Here is a 27,438-nt window from a genome sequence, read left to right as displayed (position 1 = left end):
GGGGATGTACCGGATTGGACACTACTTCACATCGATGGGGCCTATAACCAGAGCCTTCTGTGTGAGTCAGTTAGAGATGCCTGACTCTGAGAACTTTCGCTTTCAGCAGATCAGACACTTCCTCACACATAGAGGTAAAGATAATCCATCAAACCACTCATTCACCCCTTACGAAGTATGGTGCGGTCGGTCTACGGAGCAGAGGGGTGGAATCTCCATCATTTACCGGTCACGCTCTAATCAAACAGCCAAGACTCCATACATGGTAGCTTGGGAGTCTGACTTAGCCCTGGAGTGGGACCTGGAGAAGTGGAGGATCACTTATAATAGGGCGTACAAGAGCATCCTGAACATCTCACTGGTGGAATCCAGCGTAAAGGTCATCACAAGATGGTACCTTCCACCGGAGAGACTGGCCAGAATGTTCCCCTCCACGGACTCCAGGTGCTTTAGGGGCTGTCTTCTTAGGGGCTCATTGGCCCATATCTTTTGGGAATGTCCACGGGTGAGGCCTTTCTGGCATAGGATTTTCCATATGATTAAAAAAGTCACCGGAGTACAGGTCCCAAGAACCCCCGCCATAGCGCTCTTAAACGACCATTTACCCAAAACTCCAAAATTGTCCCGTAGATTGATTCACTTCATTTTGCTGGGGGCTAAGTTATCTATAGCCAAGGCATGGAAACAACCCAAGGTGTCCTTCAAAGCGGCTTCCCGTAAAATTTCATGGATCATGGCCCAAGAGAAGGTGGTCAGTACCCTGAATAATACCACAGAGAAATTTGAAGCTATCTGGGAACCATGGGCTAATTTCTTGGGCATCTCCTTGATCCCAGGGGTTATACCCTGAAGCATCAAGCAGTATCTGGATTTGGGGGGTCCCCTCCCGGGGTTTGGCTTCTGTCTACCTTCTCCTCTCTATCACCCCAATCTCACCTCTCTCTCTTCTCTGTATCTCCTTTCTCTTGTTTCTTAGCAGATTGATCTTTCAAGTTGATACTTTCCAGCCTTAAGTCAGACCATTGCAGAGACCTCAGGGAGCCCAGCTCCCAAGGACAGCATAGATAGTAGGTCATGACTCCCTGTCTTGATGCCCAGAGACTTTTAGCAATAACTAAGGGGGTGTCAGGGGCAAGTGGGAGTACTCCGCTCAGGCACAGTGTGTTCCCAGTTGGGGTGCAGACGGTCTCTCCTACTTCCTCCTCACCAAACTAATCCTTGTCTCTGGGTCTTTGGATCCATGCGAACTAACTTTGTCATTTGTAGGTTTTCATGCAAGGACGCAACTCTTTTTTTTTAGTTGTATCTACTGTCATAAGGTATACAAGTAGCCCCTAAGGGGTTTCATTTTTTCTCCTATGTACGCCTGCATTTAATGCTAAGGTTTTGTATATTTGTTTTTGTTCTCTCGAAAACTCAATAAAATATTTTGAAAGTTAAAAAAAAAAAAAAAAACTTTTGATCAGGGTCATTTGGGTAGTTTCTGCTGTGATTAGGATTTAAAAGAGTAAACAACCTCTGGGGGAATCTAGGATGGAAAAGGACCTGGGGGTCCTAGTAGATGATAGGCTCAGCAATGGCATGCAATGCCAAGCTGCTGCTAATAAAGCAAACAGAATATTGGCATGCATTAAAAGGGGGATCAAATGCAGAGATAAAACGATAATTCTCCCGCTCTACAAGACTCTGGTCCGGCCGCACCTGGAGTATGCTGTCCAGTTCTGGGCACCAGTCCTCAGGAGGGACGTACTGGAAATGGAGCGAGTACAAAGAAGGGCAACAAAGCTAATAAAGGGTCTGGAGGATCTTAGTTATGAGGAAAGGTTGCGAGCACTGAACTTATTCTCTCTGGAGAAGAGACGCTTGAGAGGGGATATGATTTCAATTTACAAATACTGTACTGGTGACCCCACAATAGGGATAAAACTTTTTCGCATAAGAGAGTTTAATAAGACTCGTGGCCACTCATTACAATTAGAAGAAAAGAGGTTTAACCTTAAACTACGTAGAGGGTTCTTTACTGTAAGAGCGGCAAGGATGTGGAATTCCCTTCCACAGGCAGTGGTCTCAGCGGGGAGCATTGATAGCTTCAAGAAACTATTAGATAATCACCTGAATGACCACAATATACAGGGATATGTAATGTAATACTGACACATAATCACACACATAGGTTGGACTTGATGGACTTGTGTCTTTTTTCAACCTCACCTACTATGTAACTATGTAACACAGTTAAATGATAATACATGGCTTCACCCAAACACTAACCATGAGTGAAAGAAATGTTTTTGTGTTATCATTCATATTCTCTGAAAAATGGCCAAGATTTCTGTCAGGGTATGTAAACTTAAAGTGGAGTTCCACCCACTTTTACAACTCTTCAGCATCCCTCACTAAACTGTGCACTGTAAACAAATTGGATATTTTTTTATTTTTTTTCTCAGCACCTACTGTATATCTGCTGTATTCATTTTTCACTTCCTCCTCCCTGGCCGCGGCCCATCGCATCATTTCCTGTTTGCAATGCCTTCTGGGAAGGGGCGGCAACTTCCTCTGAAACTGTCGTTGCTATGGAAACCTGACCTGAAACCTATTACACTGCTTGTGCTGCACTGAGCATGTGTGAGATCTGCAAGGATGAGATCCAGGAAGAAATACAGTCTGGCTTCAGATGCCCACACTTAAGATGGCCACGGCCTGCTGTAAGTTTATAAAATAACAAACTACTGCTATAAACTAACAAAACAGACCTTAGTTTACAGACTAACTTTACTAGAATACATTAAGCTTGTGTATTATAGGGGTATTTTTATTCAAAAAGTAGAATTTCGGCCGGAACACCACTTTAAGAGCACAATTGTAGTTCTATAATTAAGATGATTAGCAATTTTGAAATTAGGCAAGATCCCTGGCAATGTTTACTAGTAAGCCAAGGAAAAAAAAAATATAACATTTCTATTATCTCATTTTTATTGAATGCAGCAAAAGAATGAATCCCAAAATAAATAGAATAGAAATCAAAGAAAACACCAACTATGTTGGACTGGTTTAGAGAGGTAGATAGAACCAGGCTAATGGAAGAGTTGATACATCTACAAAATGATTCCTATTCAAATTTTCATGAAATCTGGAGTAGTTGTTTGAGTTTACACAGTCCTTGGCTTACATGAGATACAGTCATGCTCAAAAGTTTGCATACCCTAGCAGAAATTGTGACATTTTGGCATTGATATTGAAAATATGACCGATCATGCCAAAAAAATCTTTTATTTAAAGGATAACAATCACATGAAGCCATTTATTATCACATAGTTTTTTGGATCCTTTTTAAATCATAATGATAACAGAAATCACCCAAATGGCCCAGATAAAAAGTTTACATACCCTGGAATGTTTGGCCTTGGTACAGACACAGAAGGTGACACACACAGGTTAAAATGGCAATTAAAAGGTTAATGTCCCACATTTGTGGCTTTTTAAATCACAATTAGTGTCTGTGTATAAATAGTCAATGAGTTTGATAGATCATTGACTCATTGGGGTCTTTGATTTTTTCCAGGTTGTGCAGGTAGACCTCAACCTCTGAAAGGTTGCCTATCCCTGCTCTACATGCTAATTCGTGTTTGGGAGAGAACTCAGTGGGGATTCATTCAAACTGATGCAGGCGAGAAGCCCCATTGCGCATAATGGGAGCCTGACATGAATGGACCAAACAGAAGTGGTCGTATATAGACTAAATACAAATACAGTTCTCATTTAACCATTGTGTCCATTTTAACCATTTTTTTTGCTTAATTAGATTTTTGGTTAGTGACAAAACTGGGAGAAAGGCAGGCATTAGCAACAGAGAACTGTGATGGAAGAAAATATTAATCTTATGAGTACCTTGTTGCTTTCAACCTTCAAACAGTTTTAAAGCTGTAGAGTGCTTTGTTCGTAATTGTTCAATATTATTTCCATTTCAACCTAACAGGTCAAACCTGATTTAAAGAAAAGCTGTGATGTCATATTTATCCAGCTTCTAATGGTTTCAATCACTTTGATCCATCAGGAGTTGCCAGGTGCTTGTACTTGCTTGTACCAAGAAACTGCTATTCAGAGCACTTACAAGCATTAGAGTCTTGCTGCTAGAAGCAAAGTATACTTTATCATCAATTGCATATTGGGCAAGGGGCTCAGGAAGAATTAGGCCTTCAAACACTTAAAGTTGCCTCAGATTGAGAAAATGTGTCAGAGAAGCAAAGCACATAAAATGAACGCAATGTATACTACTATTGAAGCTAAACTCTAAGGCCCCTTTCACACTGGGGCGGTGGGGGTGTCGGCGGTACAACAGCGCTATTTTTAGCGCTGCTGTACCGTCGTTCTTGCAGCGGTATTCGGCCGCTAGCGGTTCGGTTTTAACCCCCGCTGGCGGCCGAAAAAGGGTTAAATCCGCTCGTACAGCGCGGCAATAGCCGCGGTATTACCGCGGTATAGCCGCGCTGTCCCATTGATTTCAATGGGCAGGAGCGGTTTAGGAGCGGTGAATACACCGCTCCTTCCCCGCTCCAAAGAAGCGCTCGCAGTACTTTTTTTACCGTCCTGCGAGCGCACCGCTTCAGTGTGAAAGCCCTCGGGCTTTCACACTGAACAAACAGCGGAGGCTGTTTAGGGGCGGTTTTCAGGCGGTATTTTTAGCGCAATACCGCCTGAAAACCGCTCCAGTGTGAAAGGGGCCTAAAAAGAGACATAAAACACCAAATTAACACACTTATGTAAATTTATTAAATCCAACTTGTGTAAATTTGAAATTGTCTTAATATCAGCTTTCTCTAGTACTTCATACAACAGCATTCAGGCTTTGTTGCAACACGCAAAAAAAAAAAAAAAACATGGTATAAGGGGGAAACAGCAGAGTGGGCTAAGTAATGACATCATCAATGTGCTGCTGCTCTCTCAATTTCCAACTATCGGTAGCAGTCTGGGGATGTATTCTTGACCACAATGTACTACTGTTGCATTGCTTGTCAAGAACCTGGTTGGCAAGGTGTCTGGAATTTTAAAGTGGCTATGCAGAATTACAAATTGCTCAGCAAGCTACAGTTCCCCATGTATGTATTTCAATAGCGTGCTTAGCCGCTTGCCTGGAGTTCAGCTTTAAAGCAATTCTGTCACTTCTCAAAAACTGAAAAAGCTTGGAACCTGCAAGAGAAGACAATGGATACTTACCTTTTTGGCGAGAAGCCAATCCCACTGCCTTTAAGCATTACAGTCTCCTGCAAAGTCTTCAGCATGAAACACTCCTTGGATTGTTGAATGCCTGCATCCCCTACCGCATGCATTGATTTCTGACATAGCAGAAGAACTATTTAGCGCAAAAGGAAACACAGGCATTTTAAATTCCCAGAAGTGTGAAATGTTAAAGACAGGGACGTTGGTACTTGAGGGGAGAGTCTCTTTAAAGTTTTTAAGAAAACATGAGACAGAGATTAAAGATAAGAGATTATAGGGATTGATAAGGAGAGACTCAATAAACTAGTTCTGCTCACTGCTAAAAGGGCCTATATCGATGGTCTTTAGGCTAAAGTTGATGGTATTAGTTTAACATCGGTTTGAGACACTTCAGAGAGCATTCAGAATTCACTGACGGTGCATTTGACCTGCAGTTGACTTACTTCTGACCTGCTTTAAAGTGGATGTAAACCCACTCTCATCCTTTCTAAACTACTGCCATAGTGCTGATCTATAAGGGTATATACATGCCTGAAGTGATGTAGATGAAGTGATGTCAGTATACTCCCCGCCCACCTCTACACTCCTCTTGTCAACATGCATTTTATCCTGTGTATTTCTTACACTGCTATGATCACTAACATCCAGTCAAAACCCAGAAAGCTCAACTTTGACATGCCCAATCATCCTGAGATGTGGAGCAGCAATTCCTGGGAGAGCTGGAGAACAAAGGAGGGGGGATGGGAAGTACACTGAATGTCTCTCTCAGGCTTGTTCATGAGATATGTAAAATCACCTGTCACTCACAGCAAGGGGGAAGAACTGACTACTGTTTTTCTGTGTGTCAGTTTTTATCTTAATGAAAAAAGATAAGAGGATTGCTCAGAGCTGGATTAACTCTTTGTGGCAAGACTGGGCACAGATGACATGAAATCCTATACTGTACAAGGTGCAAGCCTTAAATTAAAAAAAATAAAAAATTCTGGTTTACATCCACTTTAAGTGGTTTTTGAATTCCTGTAGATTTGTATGGGAGTGTAAAACCCCCCACCATCACCAATAAGCAATAAGATGTTATTCAAAAACCTGCTCCTTCACTATACCCTCAACATGCAACTCTGAAGAGTCTTCCCCACATTTTTATTCTGGAGGCAGTGACCCAAATCTAGATGTCTGACACTATCAGTACTGCGGATTAGCAAGGTCAATTTAAAATGTATGCATGATTTGTATACATTTTATACAAATTAAACACATGGGACTCTATGATTCAGCAAAAAGCTTCTAGGTCAGTGCACACTTATTCCATTATTTTTGGCCTGTCTTCGGATCCAGGACTACAGGCTTCAAATGTGATCCGACATACAATGTAAGTTAGCAACTGCTAATCCTAAACACTAAAAAATTTTGTTACTGGGTATCCCCTGCCTCTAAACACCTACTGTATGTGTGCATAGACACATAGGCAATCATGAAGAGGAGTTTAGAGGCAAAAAAAAAAACAGCCTAAAACACCTGTAAAACAGGCCTTAAAAGCCAGCAGAAACAAGTTCTACTGATGTGTTGCACACTCTTTAAAGGAAAAGTCCACCCTAATACTAAAAATCGCTACATCTACAGACATACACAATATAAGCCTAACCTATCTAGCTCTATAAAAGAAGAAATTAGTATACAATCCTTTTTTGAAGCCGATCCGACATGATCTCCAGAGACGGAAGCTCTGCAGAGGAGATAGCCGACAATGGCTGTGAAATAATTAGGGAGTGACGTCACCCATAGACCTACTATGGGACTTCCGTTGTCGGCTGTGTGCTCTGCACCCTCCTCCACAGCGAACCCGCAGCTGACAGCTCAGTGTGGAATCGGGTCGCATTGGCTTCAAAAAAGGTATGTATACTAATTTCTTCTTTACAGGGTTTGATAGGTTAGTGTTAGACTGTGGATGTCTGTAGATGTAGGGATTTTACTGTTAGGGTGCACTTATACTTTAAGAAGGTGCTGAGCACAGCGCAAAACGCATCACAACAGAGCTGATTCCTAATTTTTTTTATTACTAGGAAGATTTTTATTTTATGTATCGGTGTGCAGAGTTAGCTGGCACAATGAATCATAACTCATAGCAAAGGTTCAGCTAACTGTCTCAGCTAGAACAGGTGCATCCAAGCTACTACCTCCTGTGCAATGCCTGGTGAGCCTCAAGAACACAGCACTCAGCCTGTGAAGTCTTTGCAAACCTCCATATAGTCCATGCAAAAAAGCCCAAAGTCTGGTGCCATGGAAGTCAGCTAAAATATTGTTTTTTTATTGCATGTGAACAACAGTCAAAAAAGCCAGCGCGTTTCGTCCGTCGGGCCTTAATTATGTCTAATTAAAGCCTGATGATGTTTCTTTTTGACTGTTGTTCACATGCAATAATAAAATTATGTTTTAGCCGGCTTACATGGCACCAGCCTTTCAACTGTGTCGGCTGCTGGAAAATCAAGGGTGGTTAACTATAGGTAGTTGCAAACTATTGCACATATTTGCTCCTTGCACAGAATGATTAGAAAAGCCAGACAGTATTAAGGTATACACAAGTACATCCTGGAAGATGAGCACAATACTATTTTGTAGTAACCCCATTCCTCCCTCCTCCATGATAATTTAAACTAAACCTGTGCCAAGCAGATTAATTGTCTGCAGAAAAAAAAATAAAAAATATGTGCTGTGCACTGTAAATGAATCAGACTGCAGAATTCTGCCACTCCTGCTCACATAACTATGTCTACCGAATAGATTCTTATCCTTTATTGCATAATTAAGCTGCAAGCCTATTTTGGCAAAGCTTAAGGTGCAGGGAAATTTAAAAAGCATGATTTTTAGCAAGCAAGAGCCATTTTCCCATTTATCTCAGAAGACCACAAAGGAGGTAAATAAAGCCTATATTCTACAAGACATTAATAAGGCACCAAGCAAAGCCCACAGGACAGAATCCTTTATGCAGGATCTAAAAATGATCGGAACGGCGGTGCCGTCTGCAACACTTCTGCTGACACTTGTGGCTGGTTGCTAAGCAAGCCTGCTGTTCAATCAGTGTGCCTGCATGCCAGTCACACACTAATGAGCCGCTCTCCCAAAACCGTGTTCAGAATCCTACACAAACTGCAGTCTGGCTGCGTTTTATGACAATCTTCTCATATGCACACAAAAATAAATTGCTCTTCGTACAGTGTAGAAAAAAAAAAAAAAAACATATTTCATTAGCAAGGACATAAAAAGGCCTAGATAATGACTTCACTTTTCAAGTAATCTATTTAACGAAAGGCCAAGGCTGTCACTTTCTAAAGGCGCATGAACATGGGATGCATTCACCGTACAGCATAAGAGAAAAAAAGGCATATTTTGGACCTTGGAAGTCACAGGTGGTAAGTACAGACTGTCTAAATCAATGACAGGCTAAAATGCACAGCAGTTGTACACAAATTTGAGCAGTATTTGCAAACAGGGCCATATGCGCACAACAATGTACACTATATTGTCAAAAGTATTGGGACACCTGCCTTTACACGCACATTAACTTTAATGCCATCCCAGTCTTAGTCCGCAGGGTTCAATATTGAGTTGGCCCACCCTTTGCAGCTATAACTGCTTCAACTCTTCTGGGAAGGCTGTCCACAGGTCAGGACTCTGTGCAGGCCAGTCAAGTTTCTCCACCCCAAACTCTTATCCATGTCTTTATGGACCTTGCTTTGTGCACTGGTCCAAATCATTTAGTGGACAGGGGGATTATGGTGTGGGGTTGTTTTTCAGGGTTTGGGCTTGGCCCCTTAGTTCCAATGAAGGGAACTCTTAAGGTGTCAGCATACCAAGACATTTTGGACAATTTCATGCTCCCAACTTTGTGGGAACAGTTTGGGGATGGCCTCTTCCTGTTCCAACATGACTGCGCACCAGTGTACAAAGCCAGGTCCATAAAGACATAGATGAGCAAGTTTGGGGTGAAGGAAATTGACTGGCCTGCACAGAGTCCTTACCTCAACCCAACAGAACACCTTTGGGATGAATTAGAGTGGAGACTGCGAACCAGGCGTTCTCATCCACATCAGTGCCTTACCTCACAAATGTGCTTTTGGAAGAATGGTCAAACATTCCCATAGACACACTTGTAAACCTTGTGGACAGCCTTCCCAGAAGAGTTGAAGCCGTTATAGCTGCAAAGGGTGGGCCAACTCAATACTGAACCCTACGGACTAAGACTGGGATGCCAGTAAAGTTCATGTAAAGGGAGAGCAAAGGCAGACGTCCCAATACTTTTGACAATATAGTGTATGTACCCATTGCAGAAAGTCTGTGTTGCTGGCAGCGGGCTGTACACACCATTTGTGACCCCCGGGCACTGAAAGACGCACAATTTTTTTTTACACTGTTTGGATGTGCATGAGCCCTTAGAAAGTGGCAGCCCTTCCTATTTAAAAAAAAACCTAATAGGTAGACCAATGGCCAATTGAAGGAATGCAATTAGCAGGACCAGATTTTTCAGCCTGCCATGTGTGCTTTATTAGTTAGCCACTGGGCTGCTTGTCTGGTCTAACAGATGGGGACCTCAACAGCCAGCATGCACACAAGTTGGCAATACTGTTGCCAATTGAGAGACAGTGGCTTGGAGTTGTCATTCTGCAACAGGAATTGCTGTTATTGGTAGGATCTCCAGATAAAAAAAAAAAAAAAAAAACACCTTTCCAATACATTAATAAAAAATTGTTGCTTAACTGCTTAAGGACCGAGCCTCTTTCAGAGATTTGGTGTTTACAAGTTTCTATACATTTTTGGTGAAAAATAAAAAAAAAAATCGCAATAAGCATATATTGATTGGTTTGCGCAAAAGTTATAGTGTTTACAAAATAGGGGATAGTTTTATGGCATTTTTATTATTAATTTTTTTTTTTTTACTAGTAATGGCGGCGATCTACAATTTTTATCGGGACTGCGACATCATGGCGGACAATTTTGACACTGGCAGGGAAGGGGTTAATGCTAGGGGGCGATCAAGGGGTTAATTGTGTTCCATAGGTGTGTTCTAACTGAAGGGGGGAGGGGACTGTGTAGGGGAAGAGATAGATCGCTGTTCATACTCTGTATGAACAGACGATCTGTCACTTTTCCCCTCAAAGAACCGGAAACTGTGTGTTTACACACACAGATCCCGGGTTCTCTGTGTGCAACTGCCGGGCACTCGCATCGGCTCCGTGGGGCGAGCAGCGGGCATGCGCGTGGCTCTAGTGGCCACAGGGCGAAGCGACATTACATAACGTTGTTTCGCCCAGCCGTGCCATTCTGCTGCAGTACAACTGCGGCGGCTGGTCGGCAAGTGGTTATTAAAAACAAAAAAAAACAAAAAAATGTTTTAATTGACAAGGTTGCTTTACTTCATTTGCAGACAGAAGTTCATCCTTTTCGCTCTGTAAATGAACAGAAATATATACGTTTTCTTTTTATCTCTTTCAGCGCTGAGCAATGTCGTTGATGAACGTTGCCGGCTGCTTTTTTTTTTTTTTTTTTTTGACAGCTGTGAGTCAGGGAACTGCTCCGCACTTGTTACATAGAATCGTGGATATGCTGGATTAAGATCGTGTGGGAGGTTGAATCGACATTGCAATCTCTTAATGAATAATCATGCAGCTCTACTAAGGGGACACTCGTGCCTGCTCACTCCCGAGCCCCACTATCCATGTACATAAGACACACAGAGCACAGCTCAGTCCCACCTCCACTCCCTGTTCATGGGCTGTAATTGACAGCAGCGGGAGCCATTTCAGCCAATGAGACCTGGGAGAGCCGCTGCTCTCATGCACATTATTGGATCAAGATCGGGCTTAGGCAAGTATTAAGGGGGCTGAACACTCTATGCATGAAGGTAAAAAAAAACTTCAGCCTTTTAAAAAAAAAACAAGAGAAAGCCATACAATTATTTTTTTTTTTTTTTTAAAACAGGTACATTTAAAGTATGTGAAAGAAAAAAACAATTGTGTCTTCATGTTGGATGACAAAGTTAGGATCAAAGCAGACTAAAGCAATTGAAGTTTCTGCCTTTATTATCCTCATCCTCACATCAATCAGGTGAGGAAAACTACCAAGAGGAAGACATAAATCCAATGAAAGAGTAATCAAATTAGAATAGCATCAGTCAATTGTTCTTCAAATTTTTAAACTAACTTCAAATGACTTCAAAATCCAGAAAAAAAAAAAAAAAAAAAATGAAACATTTCCATCCAACCTAAAACATACAAACTGCAAAAAAAAAAAAAAAAATGCTGTGGCTCGCATTAGTATTTCAGGAGTCAACTCTAATATTTAACAAGTGAAACTGAAATGATTTCATATAAAATTTTAGGTGGCGTGCTTTGTTGCAACCTGTCAATGTCAAGCAAGTGTATTTGCATATCATTTACCATAATGGCTGTTCTACAGAAGGACATCTCTACTCGGGTTCTTCAGCACGTTTGCTGGTAGTAAATGAACAGTATGGTCACTACAGGGCACCGGAATACAAAGCAACAGAGGAACATCATCAAGTAGAAGGTAATAAAATAACCCCAGTCCCTTTTATAATACACTTGTGGGTGGGGGCATATTTATAAAGCAGTAACTTCACTAAACAGTCACTTGTGATGAATCAGTCACTGTCATTTAAAACGCATGACCCTGAAAGATTCACCTGCAGTGTATGTTTGGTGAATGTCAGATGCACTGCTTTACAAATTTATCCCTAATGCCAGCTTCTGTCAAAGGAGCATGCTTGAAAACCAACAACCGCCCAGTATCCAATCAGTGCTTGTAAACACAATAGCACAGCGGGGGGGGGCATCGCTGTACTAGCATCGCTTGTGTTAGTACAGCAATGTAGTGGTGGTGTGTACCAGACTTGAGAGTCATCACACGCTGGTCAATGCCCCCCTCCATTTTTTGTATACATGGTACATTATGTGTACTAAGGCACCAAATAATAAACACAATGGGGGGAATTTATCAAAACTGGAGCATACATGCATGGCATCCATTCTGCTCCAATACTCAGCTTATTAGCCCAACACACTTATATTAAAAAAAGTATCCTGTTTTTAGTTTCATTGCTACCTTTGTGTGAAATACCTGGTGATCCTGCCAGCCCTTCTGCTTTCTTATTTCAAACTGACCACACCAGGACATGGAAGCACATCCATCGCGGAGTGGTGAGTTTTCTTTTTTGCATTCTACTTGGGAGCACATCCTGCCCGTACCCCAATGGTCAGAGTTCTGCCAATAATTCCCTGCATAGCTCTTCACTGGGAAGGACGGTGTATTGCTGCTTCTCTGCCCCACTACAGTCTTCACCTCCACCTCTCCAAGACCCTCATGCAAATTAAAACAGGTAACATGATCACTTTTAAAAGAATAAAAAAAAGGCATTTAGGTATTCTATACAGTATCTCACAAAAGTGAGTACACCCCTTACATTTTTGTAAATATTTTATTCTATCTTTTCATGTGACAACACTGAAGAAATGACACTTTTCTACAATGTAAAGTAGTGAGTGTACAGCTTGTATAAGGGCCCTTTCACACATGCGGACCGTTCAGATCTGCCTGTCAGTTTTTTCAGCGGATCTGAAAGGTCGCTCCATACATCTTTATGGAGCGACGGATGTCAGTGGTGACATGTCCGCTGACATCTGATCCGCCCCGATCCGCTCCACAAAATTCAGATGGATGGAAACCCTATTTTTCATCCGTCTTGCGGATCAGATGAAAACGGACAGGTGGTCCATAATCATCCGATCCCCCCATAGAGGAGAGTGGAGATCTGACAGATCCATACCTGCACAGTGTGCAGAGACAAACTTGTCATCCGCTGGGATCGATCCCTGCTGAGCAAGCGGATGGCTGGATACGGATCCGCACGTCTGAAGGGGCCCTAACAGTGTAAATTTTCTGTCCTCTCAAAAAAACTCAACACATGGCCATTAATGTCTCTGTCAGACATTTATGGCTTTTACTCAACTAGTATCTGTTTGGGTTTCCTCCACCAACTTAACACATTCTGGTAGGTTATTTGTTCTCAAATGTACAAGCGCTTAAGTGTACAATACTTTCTAAGCTCCTGTGGGTTAAGAACAATATGATTATATGTGCTTTGTAAAGTGTTTAAGATGTTTTGGCACTTCTAAGCAAATACTATAAAAAGGACTACATCTTATGTATTATTACAAACTGTAGCCGAATCCGTTGAGACATGACATAAGAAAAAAATCTAGGAGCCAAAATGTTCTACTAAATGTGCACTTCTATTGACAGTAACAGAAAATTCTCAAAAGTCAAAGAGACCCTGTCATCAGAATATATTGAATTTCCATTTAGGAAAATAAATGTCCTTTAGGAGCACACACTCTATTTGCCCCCTCTGGCCCAAAATTTTATTAAGATATTAAAAAGTAAGGCTGATGGGGGACTCTGTCGCTAGCGATAATGCCGCTAACAATTTGTCTAAATCAGCAGTGACAGATCAATAAACTGGCCATACACTGGTCACATTTCAGACAATTTCTGAGAAATGGCCCTACTCCCTTCAACCCAAAAATCAAAAAAGCTGGACAGTTAATTCAAGGTCGAACAGTGACTGCAGCAAAAGCAGATGCAGTCACTGTTTGGCAGTGTCCACTGTATTGTGACAGTCGCCGGCATTGGTTGTCAGAATACAATACTCTTGGCTACAGATTCATTCATCCATGCTGTTTAGTGCGAATAAAGGAATCTGCTAGATGGTGGAATATATGACTGTATGGCCAGCTTAATTGGTTACCTGTTTGTCCCTAAGGAAATCACTCACTACCTCTGTAGCCGAAGCAGCAAGATGTCGCTCCCATCATTAGTGATCGAGATTCGGCTGTGTTTGGGCAAGCAAGAGAGCACCATCTTGCTGCGTCTGCCTACAAAGGAAGCGATTCCATCAGGAACAGACAGGCAGACTATTTAGCGATCTTGCTATTGGCAATTTGCCCTTAGCACAGAATTGTTTATCTATCAGTCTTACAGGCGGGGGGGAGGAATATGATACTTCCAAGTACATTCTTCCCTTTTGGATTTTCTCTGGCTGCATATAGAGAAATGGGCAATAGGAAAGAAAAAATTTGACATGCCTGGAAATGGTTACAAGGTATTTTTTGTTTCTGTACACAAAACTTTTTCAGCACATTTATTTTTTAGAATGTGGTGCTTGAACAACCTGCTTAAGATTACCCATTGCATTAAAGTCTAAGTTTAGTAAAAAATAAAATAAAATAAAATGTTCTGGGTCGTCCAGTGGAGGGGACACTGGGACATAAGATGGGAAGGCCTGGAAAAAAAAAAAAAAAAAACAACGGAAAAATGGTTTTCCTCAGTTTTTTTTTTTTCAAAGCCATTTTTTTTCCCCCGGAAAAATTGGGAAAAAAATAAAGTGTTGAGTATGTTCTTTTACAATGATAAAGAATATATCTATGACATGGTTTTCAAACATTATAACATGAAGACCTAATGAAAGATTTGAGACTTTATGTAAAGTCTTAAATTATTGAAAGTTCTCTCAGCTGAAGACAATCAAATCCTGGAATACAATTCAAGTAACACTGTACTTCTAAATGCAGTTCTCAAACAAGAGAATAATGCATTTCTGCCACTAGGTGGCACTACAAAGGAAAAGCTCAAGTATAGTATGCTTATGGATTCCACCTTGTACCTCCTACAGTTGGGTGATTGTTGGGATCCAGCTGTTGCAGAACTACAAGTCCCATGAGGCATAGCAAGACTGACAGCCACAAGCATGACACCCACAGGCAGAGGCATGATGGTACTTGTAGTTTTGCAACAGCTGGAGGTCCGCTAATTGCATATCCCTACAGTAATTGATAGTTTCTGTCCTCTCAAGCCTTAATTGACAGGTAAGAGGATACATTTTTTTTAATGTTCAAATGAGTCCTATGAATGTTCTCCACCATCATAGGATAAGGTTTACCTATAGTCTGGTCAGTAAATTGTTTTTTCTTTTCCTCCTCTCAGTAAAATTAGCAATATATGCTTCTGGCTCAGCATTAAAACGAATTGAAAATACATATTGGCAGGAATCTTTTACATTATTACGAGGGAAAGAGAGTGAACTCTTTAACTGTTCTCCTGCATAGTTAAAATTTTCTTAAAGTGACTCTATAGTCTTGTTTGTTTTTTGTATTTGTTTTTAAATGTCATACTCACCTGCTCTGTGCTGTGGATTTGCACAGAGCAGCCTGGATCCTCCTCTTCTCAGGTCCCTCTTTGCTGCTCCTAGCCCCTCCTGCCTGTCGAGTGGCCCCACAGCAAGCAGTTTGCCGTGGGGGCACCCAAGCCGAGTTCCGTGTGTCCATTCAGACACAGAGCTGTGGTTCGGCCCCCGCCCCCTCTTTCTCCTGACTGGCTAACTGACTTTGAGCCAATGGCGCTGCTGCTGTGTCTCGGCCAATCAGGAGGGAGATCCCTGGACAGCCAAAGGACATTGCTGGATAGAGATGGAGCTCAAGTAAGTATTAGGAGCTGCTGGGGAGGCTGCTGCACACAGAAGGTTTTTCATCTTAACACATATGCACTCTGATCCCCCCCACACCCACCTCTGTAATCTTCTGGTGCAGCAGGGGTTAATATAGCCACGGGACCTGTCATATGCAGTCATCAATAGTGCCTATTATGCCCACCTCTTCCATTCACAGAAGCTGGGCTATAGCTTCTATGAATGAAACATGACCTATGAATGGAGAAGGCATTTTGTTCATCCGCCTGGCCTCCATTCATTGATTGTTTTCCTCTATGTACTGTACAGTGTACATTTGCTTAAAAGTTACATTTTGCCACATTTGTCTACATAACAATCCTTTAATAATTTTGTGGTACATTCAGTTGGTTGGATTTTAATAATGATGGGATGGGTTGCCTTTCCTCCTGGCACCAAATCCCTGATACTCACCCAATTAGCATTACCTTCGCCGCTCCTGCCCTTGTTTTAGCCGCTGCTTGAAATCCTTAGTGTCAGCTGATGTTTGATGTGAAGGAGAGCAGTAATGTCTCTCCTCCATTAATGTGACAGTCTCAGGCTGAGAATTTGGCTTTTAAAACTTTAAGAACTCTCATACTGCAGAAGGTCTCATGCTCCCCTATACCTGGAAGCATTTGGTATTGTTGCTAGCTGCAGCAGAGGCAGTGATAGCAAGTGGGGTATCAGGGTGTTCATGGGGGAGGTGCCCTTTACAAATATACCATCATTTTCCCCTAAACAGTCAATGTGACGGGGGGGTAGATTTACTAAAACTGGAGTGTGCAAAATCTGGTGCAGCTGTGCATGATAGCCAATCAGCTTTTAACTTCAGCTTGTTTGATTAAGCTTTGACAAAAATAAATTGATTGGTTCCTATGCAGAGCTGCACCAGATTTTGCACTCCAGTTTTAGTAAATCAACCCCATAGTCTCTAAGTTCTTCACGCATGTTACAATAGAACTGTACAATCTTCGATTTATCAAAACTGACTTAAAGTGGTTGTAAAGGTTCAGAGCGACCCCGAACCTCCTTTTCTGGGGTCCCCCAACAGCGTTCCTGGCTCCTCCTCTTCATCGAGTGCCCCCACGTCCATTGACACAGACAGCAGTACTCGGCCCTGTCCCCCGCCTCCCGTGTCACTGGATTTGAATTTGTACCAAACGCCCCCCCCCCCGAAACACAATTTCATGCATGTGGGATTGGCTCACTGATTTTCCCAGAAGTCCACACTATGATACAAACCAGATTTCAGGCATCCACTACAACAAAAATGTTGTTTTTGGTGAGATACTCCCAATAGGAACACGTCTAAAGGGATGCAGACTCTGCAGCTTTCCTCATTAGAGCCCTGCAGGTGCACAGCTGATTGAGAATTATGAAACCACTCCCATAAGACTCACTCTCCCACATGGATACAGACAAACACACAGGGATTTCTTCAGAATAACAAAAGGTAGGAATCTGCAACAACGTTTGTTAAAATCCTTTTAATGTACATTGATCACCCAGAGGGGAATGTTTTTTTCCCCCCTCAACAAAAGTGGAGTTATGCTTTAAGAATTGTGTTCAACATACAGGTGTGACAAGGCAAAGGCGGCAGCTCAGATATTTTCACAAACTTTTTTTCAGTAATGTAATTACATTATTATAGGATTATTAAATGAAAAAAAAAAAAAATCAAACAGAGGAAAGTATTATGAAGTCAGCTTGTTCTAGAAATGCTGCCTTGATCATATAAAATTCTGTTTCTTCATGCTTTCTGTGTGACTCCTCTGATGTTATCGGTGGAAACTACTGCAGGAACACAACCACAGGCCTGCCAGATACACAAAATGTACAGCAGATGCTGCTAGGCAAGTGGGAGTTATTAAGCAGCACTGATCAATATGCTGCGTGTTTCTCCTTTTTTTTTTTATGGTTCCGCAGCGTCATCAATTTATTGCAACACGCATCTTCACTAGACTGTGCCATAGACAGAACCGGAAAGGGAGATTGCTGCTAGTAGTAAATTACAGTCTATATCATTACTGTAAAAATGCCGCTTTTCCAGGGAGGCCTCTGCCTGTGATAAGTACTGCTAAACAAAGGCTATTATTACTTTTGCATTGTCTTGAATGCGCTGTCTCCAGGGATAACAACCATGGCAACAGAATAATTTAAATAAATATTAAAAAAAAAAAAAAAAAAAATAAGCTTTTCTGAAATGTAATGGTTACTGTACAAAACAGACATTTAAATCTGTATCATGAGAGAGGGCTAGGACAAAGGGTATGTAAATCCACTTATTTTGTCCATGTTGCTTGTTAAAATTGCACCCATTCACTTTCCAGAGGTATTAAAGAGCAGAGGAGATTTTCAGTTGAGGGGGTGAGCAAAAAATAAGAAGTTTTGTACTTATTCCTATCCTACTAGAGCAAAAGACCTTGTAATCCTTTCAGTGAGGGAAGGGGGCACTGCAAGGTTAAAGAGGAAGTGCCATTTTTTTTTTTTTTCCTGACCTGCAAAAGTAAAGGCATAATGAGCTAGTATGCATTGCATACTAGCACATTATGTTAAACTTACCTGCAAACAAAGCCCCAGTCATCACTGATGGAGGCTGCATCCATCTTCACCCATCTTCCTTCCGGGTCCGCGGACTCCGGCTGTGTGACTGGCCGGAGCCACGTGACGTCACTCCCATGCATGCACGTGGGAGCCGCCGGTCATGCCAGAGGGTTCTGAAGAAACGGCACGGGTGGGCATTCCTTTAGAGTGCATGCACTGATGACATAAACAGCTACATATAGAGTAAATATATTTGCAGTACCTATAGGTAAGGCTTACCTATAGGTAAAAACAATAAATGGGACTTCCTCTTTAAAGTAGAACTTTAGGCAAAACTTTTTTCTTCATTTTGGACAGAGTAAGGGAGGGTCATAACCCCTGTCAGTGTTTTTTGCCATCTGTGTCCTGTTTGGGAGATTTACCTTCTACTTCCTGCACCATAGCCAAAACAGGAGGCGGGGGAAAATTCTAGGAAATTTAGGGAATCACTTGGGGACCCCCAGGTCATCAGAACTAGTGTCCCTATAGGAAGATTTCACCTCTATTACTTTGTTATATTTTCAATTATAAATCTCCCTAATGGACACAGAGAACAAAAAAAAAAAAAAAAAAAACCCTGACAGATATTCTAATCCATCTCTATCCAAAACTAAAAAAACTAAAAAAAAAAAGGTTTTGCCTTTAGTTGTATTTTAAAGTGATTGTAAAGTCAGGTTTTTTATATCTGAATGCATTAAGATAAAAAGTCTTCTGTGTGCAACAGCTCCCCCCCCCCTCCAATACTTACCTGAGCGCCATCTCTATCCAGCGACATCCACGAGTGAATCAGCCGTCCGGGACTCTCCCTCCTGATTGGCAGCGCCATAGGCTCCCGCTGCTGTCAATCAAACTTAGTTAGCCAATCACTAGAGAGAGGGAAGCCGAACCGCAGCTCCGTGTCTGAATGGATAAATGGAGCTCCAGCTAGGCTCGGGTGCCCCCATAGCAAGCTGCTTGCTGTGGGGGACACTCGACAGGAGGGAGGGGCCAGGAGCTCTAGCCAGGGACCTGAGAAGAGGAGGATCCGGGCTGCACAGAGCAGGTAAGTATAACATGTTTGTTATTTCAATATTTACGGGTCTCTCCAGAGATATTCAATAGGGTTCAAGTCAGGGCTCTGGCTGGGCCACGCTAGGATATTCACAGACTTGTCCCTAAGCCACTCCTGTGTTGTCTTGGATCCTGTGTGCTTAGTATCTTTGTCATGTTGGAAGGTGAACCTTCAGCCCAGTCTGAGGTCCTTAGCGCTGTGGAACAGCTTTTCATCAAGGTTCTCTCTATACTTTGCTCCATTCGGCTTTTCCTCAATCCTGACCAGTCTCCCAGTCCCTACTGCTGAAAAACACCCCCACAACATGAAGCTGCCACAACCATGCCTCGCTGTTGGGACGGTATTGTGCAGGTGATGAATGGTGCCTAGTTTTCTCCAGACAGAATGTTTAGAATTAAGGCCAAAACAGTTCAATCTTGGTTTCATCAGACCAGAGAATCTTGTTCCTCACAGTCTGGAGAGTCCTTCAGGTACTTTTTATAGCAAACTCCAAGTGGGTTTTGATGTGTTTTGCACTGAGGAGAGGCTTTCATCTAGCCACTCTATCATAAAGCCTAGAGGGCTGGAGGGCTGCAGTGATGGTTGTCCTTTTGCAAATTTGGCCCATCGACACAGGATCTCTGGAGTGCAGTCAGAGTGACCATGGGGTTCTTGGTCACCTCTCTTACCTGATTGCTCAGTTTGGCTGGGTGAACTCTTGGAAGAGTCCTGGTTGTGCCAAAATTCTTCCAATTAAGAATAATGGAGGGCACTGTGCTCCTGAGCACCTTCAGTGCAGCAGATTTTTTTGTAGCTTTCCCCAGATCTGTGTCTTCCAAAGAAATCTGTCTCTGAGCTTAGCAGGCAGTTCTTTTGACCTCATGGTTTTTGCTCTGATACCGTATGCATTGTTTTCTGTGAGGCCTTTAATAGAGTGGTGTGTGCCTTTCTAAATCATGTCCAATCAACCTAATTGACCACAGGTGGACTCTAATGCAGGTATAGAAACATCTCAGCAATGATGAAGTCAAATGGATGGCACCTGAGCTAAAATTTCAAGTGTTGCAAAGGGCCTGAATACTTATGCCAATGTGATATTTTCATTTCTAAAATTCTGTTTTCACTTTGTCATTATGGAGCAGTGAGCGTAGATTAATGAGGGGAAAAAAATGAATTTAAACAACTGTAGTATCAGACTGCAACATTACAAAATTGAAAAAGTGCAGGGGGTCTGAATACTTTATGAATGCACTATGTATTTGAGGACTACAGAACCAATGTGGTACAGAGAAGAGGGGGAGGTTATTGTAGTCCTGTCCTAGAGTGACAACACTGCTCCTCCATAGATACACTATGGTGATTGAGAATTGTGTCAACCTAGGACAGGAAGTATGTTACTGGTAAAATTAACAGGTGAAAATAAAAGATAAAAGCCTGATAAAAGAAAACTAGTGAAGCCACCATATCTAACTATAAGTAGGTTGCAATATATTATATTTTTATTCTTGGGATAAGATACACTATAAGGGCTAAATCCACCTTTCATACCAGGTTTCATGTCACACGCATATTTAGGATATACCATGTAGCATGGTGAGGTTCTGCAGCCCCCATCCTCTAACGGCCTCACTCAAGCTTATCTGCATTTCACGGTTCTTCTCCTCGTAGCATCATCTATTATTCTGAATTTGGTTCTGCCAGAAATGCCAAACAGGATCCGTGAATGTAAAAACGAAAAGTCCCATCTGCCATTGTGACAGAGGGCATCGTAGTTCTCAATGGAACGCAAGTGTGGTGATCTGTATTTGTAGTTCAATGTTTACTTCCTCCAGCTCCATAACCAAAGGTCCATATCTTAAGCTGGATTAGGCCCGGTTCACACAGGCATACTACAACATATGCACGTGCAAGGATGCATAGGTGTTCCATGTATCCCCATGCAGGCAGTCCCATTCAAGTCAATTGGGACGCAGCATCTGCATGTGCAGCACTGCTTCCAATTTGACATCCATAGGGGTGTGCAACCCTGAACGCAAACAGTGTTCTTCGGGGCCGTGCATCCATATCCGCACAGATGTCAAACTGGGATCAGTGTCTGTGTACCTGCAGCCGCTGGTTCCCATATGACATGAATGGGACTGCCTGCACAGGGATGATCGGAAAACCTGTGCATCCCTGTGTGGGCTAACAGTCCTTGCATGAGCGTATGCTGTACGCCCGTATGAATGAGCCCTTACAGAGACACTTCTCCTCTCCTTGACTTTTTTTTTATTTTTTTTTTTAACACAAAATCTTTATTGGACCTCTTTAGAGGTTTTACAAAGTTTGCATCAGTGAACACAAGGGAAGTTAATTCCAGAAGGGACGGGTAATAAAACAGTACGAACAGTAACATACAATGAAACATAATGTAATACTAGAGATCAACTTGTGAGAGTGATGGGGTTAACTAGAGGGGGCAAGAGGGTAAAAATAGGGAATCAGAGTATGGCCAGAGTAAGGAAGGATCAGGATGAAGTAGAGGGGCCAGTCAGTAAGGATGTATGCAACACTAGGAGCCTTGGAGGGATCGCTAAATGGTCCTCTGTCCTCAATTTCATTCTGTACTTGTAGAGTTTTTCAAAGGATATACAATGAGGAGATTGCATGTATTTGCAAAGATGTACTGAATAGGTTTTTTTTTTTGCCCATGTATAAGCTTTGTTATTTTCTAAACAGTGCTTTTGTTTAAAGAATCTGCATTGGTGATCGACATATCTAAAGCAATGAATTTTAGGCTGAGTTCACACTGGCATTAAGAGGAGGCATTTGAAAGGCGTTAAAAGGCCCCTTAAACGCCTATGCACAAGATACAATAGACAGCACATAGCGCTATTCACACTAAGCGTTAGCGTCGCTTCAAAATTGAAGCCTCATGTCGAATCAGGAGGCGTTTGAGGCCTTTCAACGTCTCCCATTCAAGTCTGGTGAGGCCTCGCAAATGCTCTGGCAGACAGTTGAGGGGCGGTTGCGGGGCATTAAGATCAGTTCATTTACTGTAATGGAACAGGCGTTTGTGGAGCAGTTTTAACACTTGTCAAACGCTTCAAAACTGCTCATAGGGCATTTGGGGAGCATTTTTAACTCCTCATTAAAGCTTGTAAAACGCCTGCCTAATGCCCATACTAAAGCTCATTGATGCCTGTCTGACGTCCATACTAATGCCATACAAACGCTTAAGGAGCGTTTGTTAAGCATTAGAAATTTAGTCAAATATGAATAAGCCCTTACAGTATGCAAGCTCTGTGCCTTAGAGCTCTTTCACAAAGGCAGCAATCTCTACCCTCCTTTAAAAAGCGAGGCATTTGTAAATCCCAAGGTGGATTTTGTATTGAAGTACTGTGCCGCAACTGCAAGCCAAGCGGCGTGGTCCCATTAACCTCCATGGGAGAGTCTGTTTATCAAACTCTGCAAGTCAGGTTAAATTTGATGCGGCCACAAAGCTTGTACTACACCATCTGGCTGAAAAGTCAGGATTTAAATGGGTGATCGGCGGAGCAGTAAAAACAGGAAGTTGATCCACTTTGCCTCTTACAGTTTTTGAAAAGTAACAATATAGAATGCACAATTTTTACCTTGTCATCTTTCGCCCTGCCTCTGACATCCCTGTCTCGGTTTGAGGGTTTCTCATTCTTTGAAATAGGATGTGCTCTTCCCACTGGCCCATGAGCCTGTATTGCTGGAGGCTCTTTCCGCAAAGGCTTTACATCCCTGTTGGGTCTTCTAACTTGTGGAGGAGCCCTGAGGAGACAACATAGACATGTTATTTTTATCTAGCTCTCACAACAATACATTTTTTACACTTATAATCTTGTGTAAGCACCAACAATCAAAATTAAAGCTGGTTCTTATGAATGCACAACTAGAGCTCCAGCTAAACCTTTTTTTCCTAGGTTTGGATAGAGTTTTAACCTCTTACAGGTGTTGCCTGTCCCTGTCGAAGAACTATTCCCTCACTTCCGGTCTCAATCACAGAAGTCAATGGTATAGAAAGTGAAAGAAATGGCACCACTGAGCTCCTGGACACTAAGGCCCCTTTCACACGGACGGATAGAATGGTGCTTTTAGCTGCGGATTTTCTCATTTTCTACCGCAGCTAAAAACACACAATGCTTTCCTATGGCCCCATTCACACACTGCGTTTAGCTGCAAATTAGATACATGCGGTTCTGTGCAGATAGAAAAAATAGAATTGACTGCGTCCAAGAGCGATTTAGCGCAGCTATCCACACATAACCGCAGGTAATCGCAGTGCACTGTGTCAGCTGTGGATAACAGCGCCGAGCTGCTCATCAGGAAAGGAAAAACGATTTTTCCTTTCCCAATGAGCGACAAGCACGGGGATCCGACTCGGCCCCTTAACCTACTTCTTTAAAATAACTTAAAGACAGATATTTTTTTGTACACATTTTGGCTGCATGATTATGCAAAACAGACCAAAAGATCAATGCTAACATTTTTGCATACAACACATATACACAAACTGATGTGCAATTATGTATATAAACGTTACCCCCGGTATTATGTTTATCCCATACTACCTTAATGGAAAATAGAACAAATAGAATGACTATAAAAAAAAAATAAATAAATAAAATGGATTGCTTTAGCTGTCTGAAGACCAAATGCTGTAAAAAACAAGATGAGCTGTTTTTGCCAGTAACTTTGTCCACATGTCAATGCCAGACAAATGATGTCTTTACAGCAGAATCTAATATTAAATGCGTCTGTCTCATAGCTCCGCAACAACACGCTGCTTTTAAATAAAAGGTGGCAGAATGTAGCTCTGAGACAGATTACACCACCATGGATGGAATCATTCAGCTACCAGACATATCGAAAATAAAAACAGACTAACCAAGAGATAATTCATAAAAATATCCCTCTGAGCAGATGTAACAATCCTACAAGCAAATGGAGGTATTATTGATTGCACAAAACCACCAAATGAAGCTTTTGCAAGGAAATGCATGTCAGAAAAAAAAGACAGCGTCCACAATAAATAGCTTTAGGTATTTATTACAAGGTCAAACCGATCGAAGATTCATCTGAAGCATGATTCCAGCAAGCAGACTGTGAAAGCTTTGCAGATAGATAATGATGGATTTTGGGGTTTGTGAATGGTGGACATAATGATAGCATTGACATGTTCAATATAAATGAAATGATGAAATCATAAAAAGTGGTTTGCAATCTTAAAGTGGCATTAGCCTGCCCTAAAATGTGCCTTATGTAACAGCACTGGTACAAAAGTACCTGTGTTGGTCTTATAAGAGAAGATTGGGACTACTAAAAAAAAAAAAACCCAAACATACATACTCTCCTCCATGCTGCAACATCCCATGCCAACTCTAAGACCAAGTATTAAACAATCATATGACCAATGACCACTGATCAGTCAGATCTCTGGCTTCTCCAAGCAGAGTCTGTCAGTCCCTGCTCTCTGCTCTGCTTCTTCAGCACTCACTGAAACGCCAAGCTAGGGAGACGTGGGCACAGCTGGCTACGGCTCTCAGCTTTGTGCTGAAAGGCAGAGTCAGTTGTCAATCGGACCCAACATCAGTTGACTCTGGGTCACAGGTGCACAAAAAAAAAAAAAAAAAATGTACTCCTTGGACCCTACATGAGAGAAGTATGGCCAAAAAGGTTTGACCATACTTCTCTTTTAAAACTGAGACATCTTTGAACAGAAGCGTTATCAATCTGGGATTAAGGAAGTGTTAGATGCCTATTGATTTTGATGGGCTTGACTAAAAAATGAAACCTTGAGCAAGTAGGCCTCACTCAGAGTTATGCTGTAGAGCAGGGGCTTTCAATCTCTTGAAGAGTGAGGGCCACTTAAGTGATTCGGTAACTGGTCGTGGGCCACAATGAAATTAAATGGTTCAGAAATGTCAAATTTTTTTTATTTTGAATAGCCTAATGAAGACATTAAAATACAAATCAGGATCATCATTTCCATGGGACCAATCCCCAATGGATGTTTACCTACTGTTTAATCAAAATCACAAGAAGAAAGAGTGGATGACACTAGTGTGAACACTGGCTTTGGTAACTTTTTAAGTACTCTATGGGGTTGATTTCATAAGGCTGGGTTCACACATGTCCGGCTGCAGTTTGCAGTCAGAAGTCCAGTGCGGTTTTGTTCACCGGTTAGATTTTAATTTTTACTTGAATTCATACCTAAACCAGACCCAAGATCACACAGGACCCTTTTTTAAAAAACGGACCGAGGCCCCCCGGACATGTGTGAACCGGCTCCATTGAAAGCCGGTCCGATTGGCATGTTATGCAAATTGGATGGGATTAAAAAAAGCATCCAATTCGCATATATGTGAACCAAGCCTAAAACCTGGAGTGTGCAAAATCTGGTGCAGCTGTGCATAGTAGCCAATCAGCTTCCAGTTTTTTTTTTTTGTCAAAGCTTAACTAAACACGTTGAAGTTAGAAGAGGCTACCATGCACACTGCACCAGATTTTTCACTCTCTAGTTTTAGTAAATCAACCCCTATGTCTATTTCAGTGGCCAAAGGAGGAAAGTGAAAAGGGATTGGTTTCTATATATGCCACCCCCACATCCCTTTCTGTCCAACTGTAAAACAGAATGTGACAGGGAGGCTGCATGGGTCCCCTGGAGCATGGGGCAGAGTTGCCAATGCAACTCCTGACACTGCACTAGTGGTTGGGGGTGTATGATAAAAATGTCTTAACTATGGGGTTTTACTGCCCCCTTAAACAGCAAATGTAAACAAGCCCTTACTGTCCTGAGCCCCCTAGAAGGCTGCTTTCACACTGATGCACTGCGATTTACCCGCACCACGGGTGCAACGCAGTGCACATGCAGCTTTCCTGGGGGCTAGCTGCGCTTTGCCATAGACTTCTATTATATCTTGCGGGTGTGGTGCACTTTCTGAAAGTGCACCAAACCTGCAGGATATAGTAGAAGTCTATGGCTCAGTGCAGCTAACCACCAGGAAAGCCAATTAGTGTGAAAGCAGCCTAATAGTTGTTAACTCTTATATAGGTGCCAATATGCCCATTGCAAAAGAGCGGTGTATGTGTTTAATACACTGACCTTTTCTTCTCCCAGGTTCTGCTGCCATCACTCTCAAGGCTGCTAAAAAGGTCCCAGGTGAAGTGCATAAGGTATCACTCTGCATGGGACAGGAGGCAGCGTTATAGAGGAAGCATCAGCTTATGCAGCTTCTGCTTTCCACATGGCAGCTTGCTTCTCCGGCTGCTGGCGCCGACTTGATGCACCCTGATGCTCTTGGATGGCGGGTCGGCAACCCATTGATTGCGATCTGGGCTTGCCAACCTGCCATCCCAGAGCATGGGTATGCGCTTCTCTGGTTTGAGGTTGTGGTCCACTTTAGAGGGCTTTGTGGGCCACATGTGACCCGTGGACCACGGGTTGGACGTCCCTGCTGTAGAGACACCATTTTGTATTTTATTTACATGTAGAGTTCCCTTTTAAACTTTGCTTCAACTACATTCTCATGGGTACATAGAGATAGCAGTCAGTATACAAAAGCTTATGTTAGCTGTGCAATAAACAAGAAAATTACTCACAGCCATCTCGAGTGTAAGGGCATTTCTTTTTCCTTTTTTTTTTTTTAATACACCAAACAGTTTCTACTTTCTGCTCCTAGAAGCTAAATAGTGTTATCATGTGTGTCCATGCACACTACTTTAGGCTATTATCGTTTTTGGAGCTTCCGCGTCTAGGAGCAGGAAAAAAAAAATGTTTTTGTAGTTTCCTGGAGCGTTTTTACAGCAGAAACCCTGACTGAGCAAAATTTTGTTTACTATTGCACTATGTATCATGAATAATTGACATTTTTTAAATATACATTTTGCTTATCCTTTGTTGTATCTCAGTGCTGCACATCCCCTATTATTCTCTTATCAGCTACTTCCTGTCCAGCGCATACATCTTGTGCAAGAACATTTATTTGGTATAAAAACAAATTGGCAACTCACAATTCGTTGCAAAGGAACAGCGCATCTCAGG

General features: G+C 42.1%; 1 protein-coding gene across 1 annotated transcript in view; it reads right to left on the bottom strand.

Moving 5' to 3' along the window:
• Positions 1–27,438, bottom strand: part of KATNAL1 (katanin catalytic subunit A1 like 1) — a 178,509-nt gene that overhangs the window by 109,669 nt on the left and 41,402 nt on the right. Inside the window, exon 4 of the mRNA XM_073613365.1 lies at positions 23,000–23,165. Coding sequence (XP_073469466.1) covers positions 23,000–23,165 — 166 coding nt within the window. The remainder of the gene's footprint in view (positions 1–22,999; positions 23,166–27,438) is intronic.

Source organism: Aquarana catesbeiana, linkage group LG02 (genome assembly GCF_042186555.1).
Source record: "Aquarana catesbeiana isolate 2022-GZ linkage group LG02, ASM4218655v1, whole genome shotgun sequence".
Taxonomy (NCBI): domain Eukaryota; kingdom Metazoa; phylum Chordata; class Amphibia; order Anura; family Ranidae; genus Aquarana; species Aquarana catesbeiana.
Note: the sequence above shows the minus strand (reverse complement) of the source record. Positions and strands in the feature narration are given on the sequence as shown.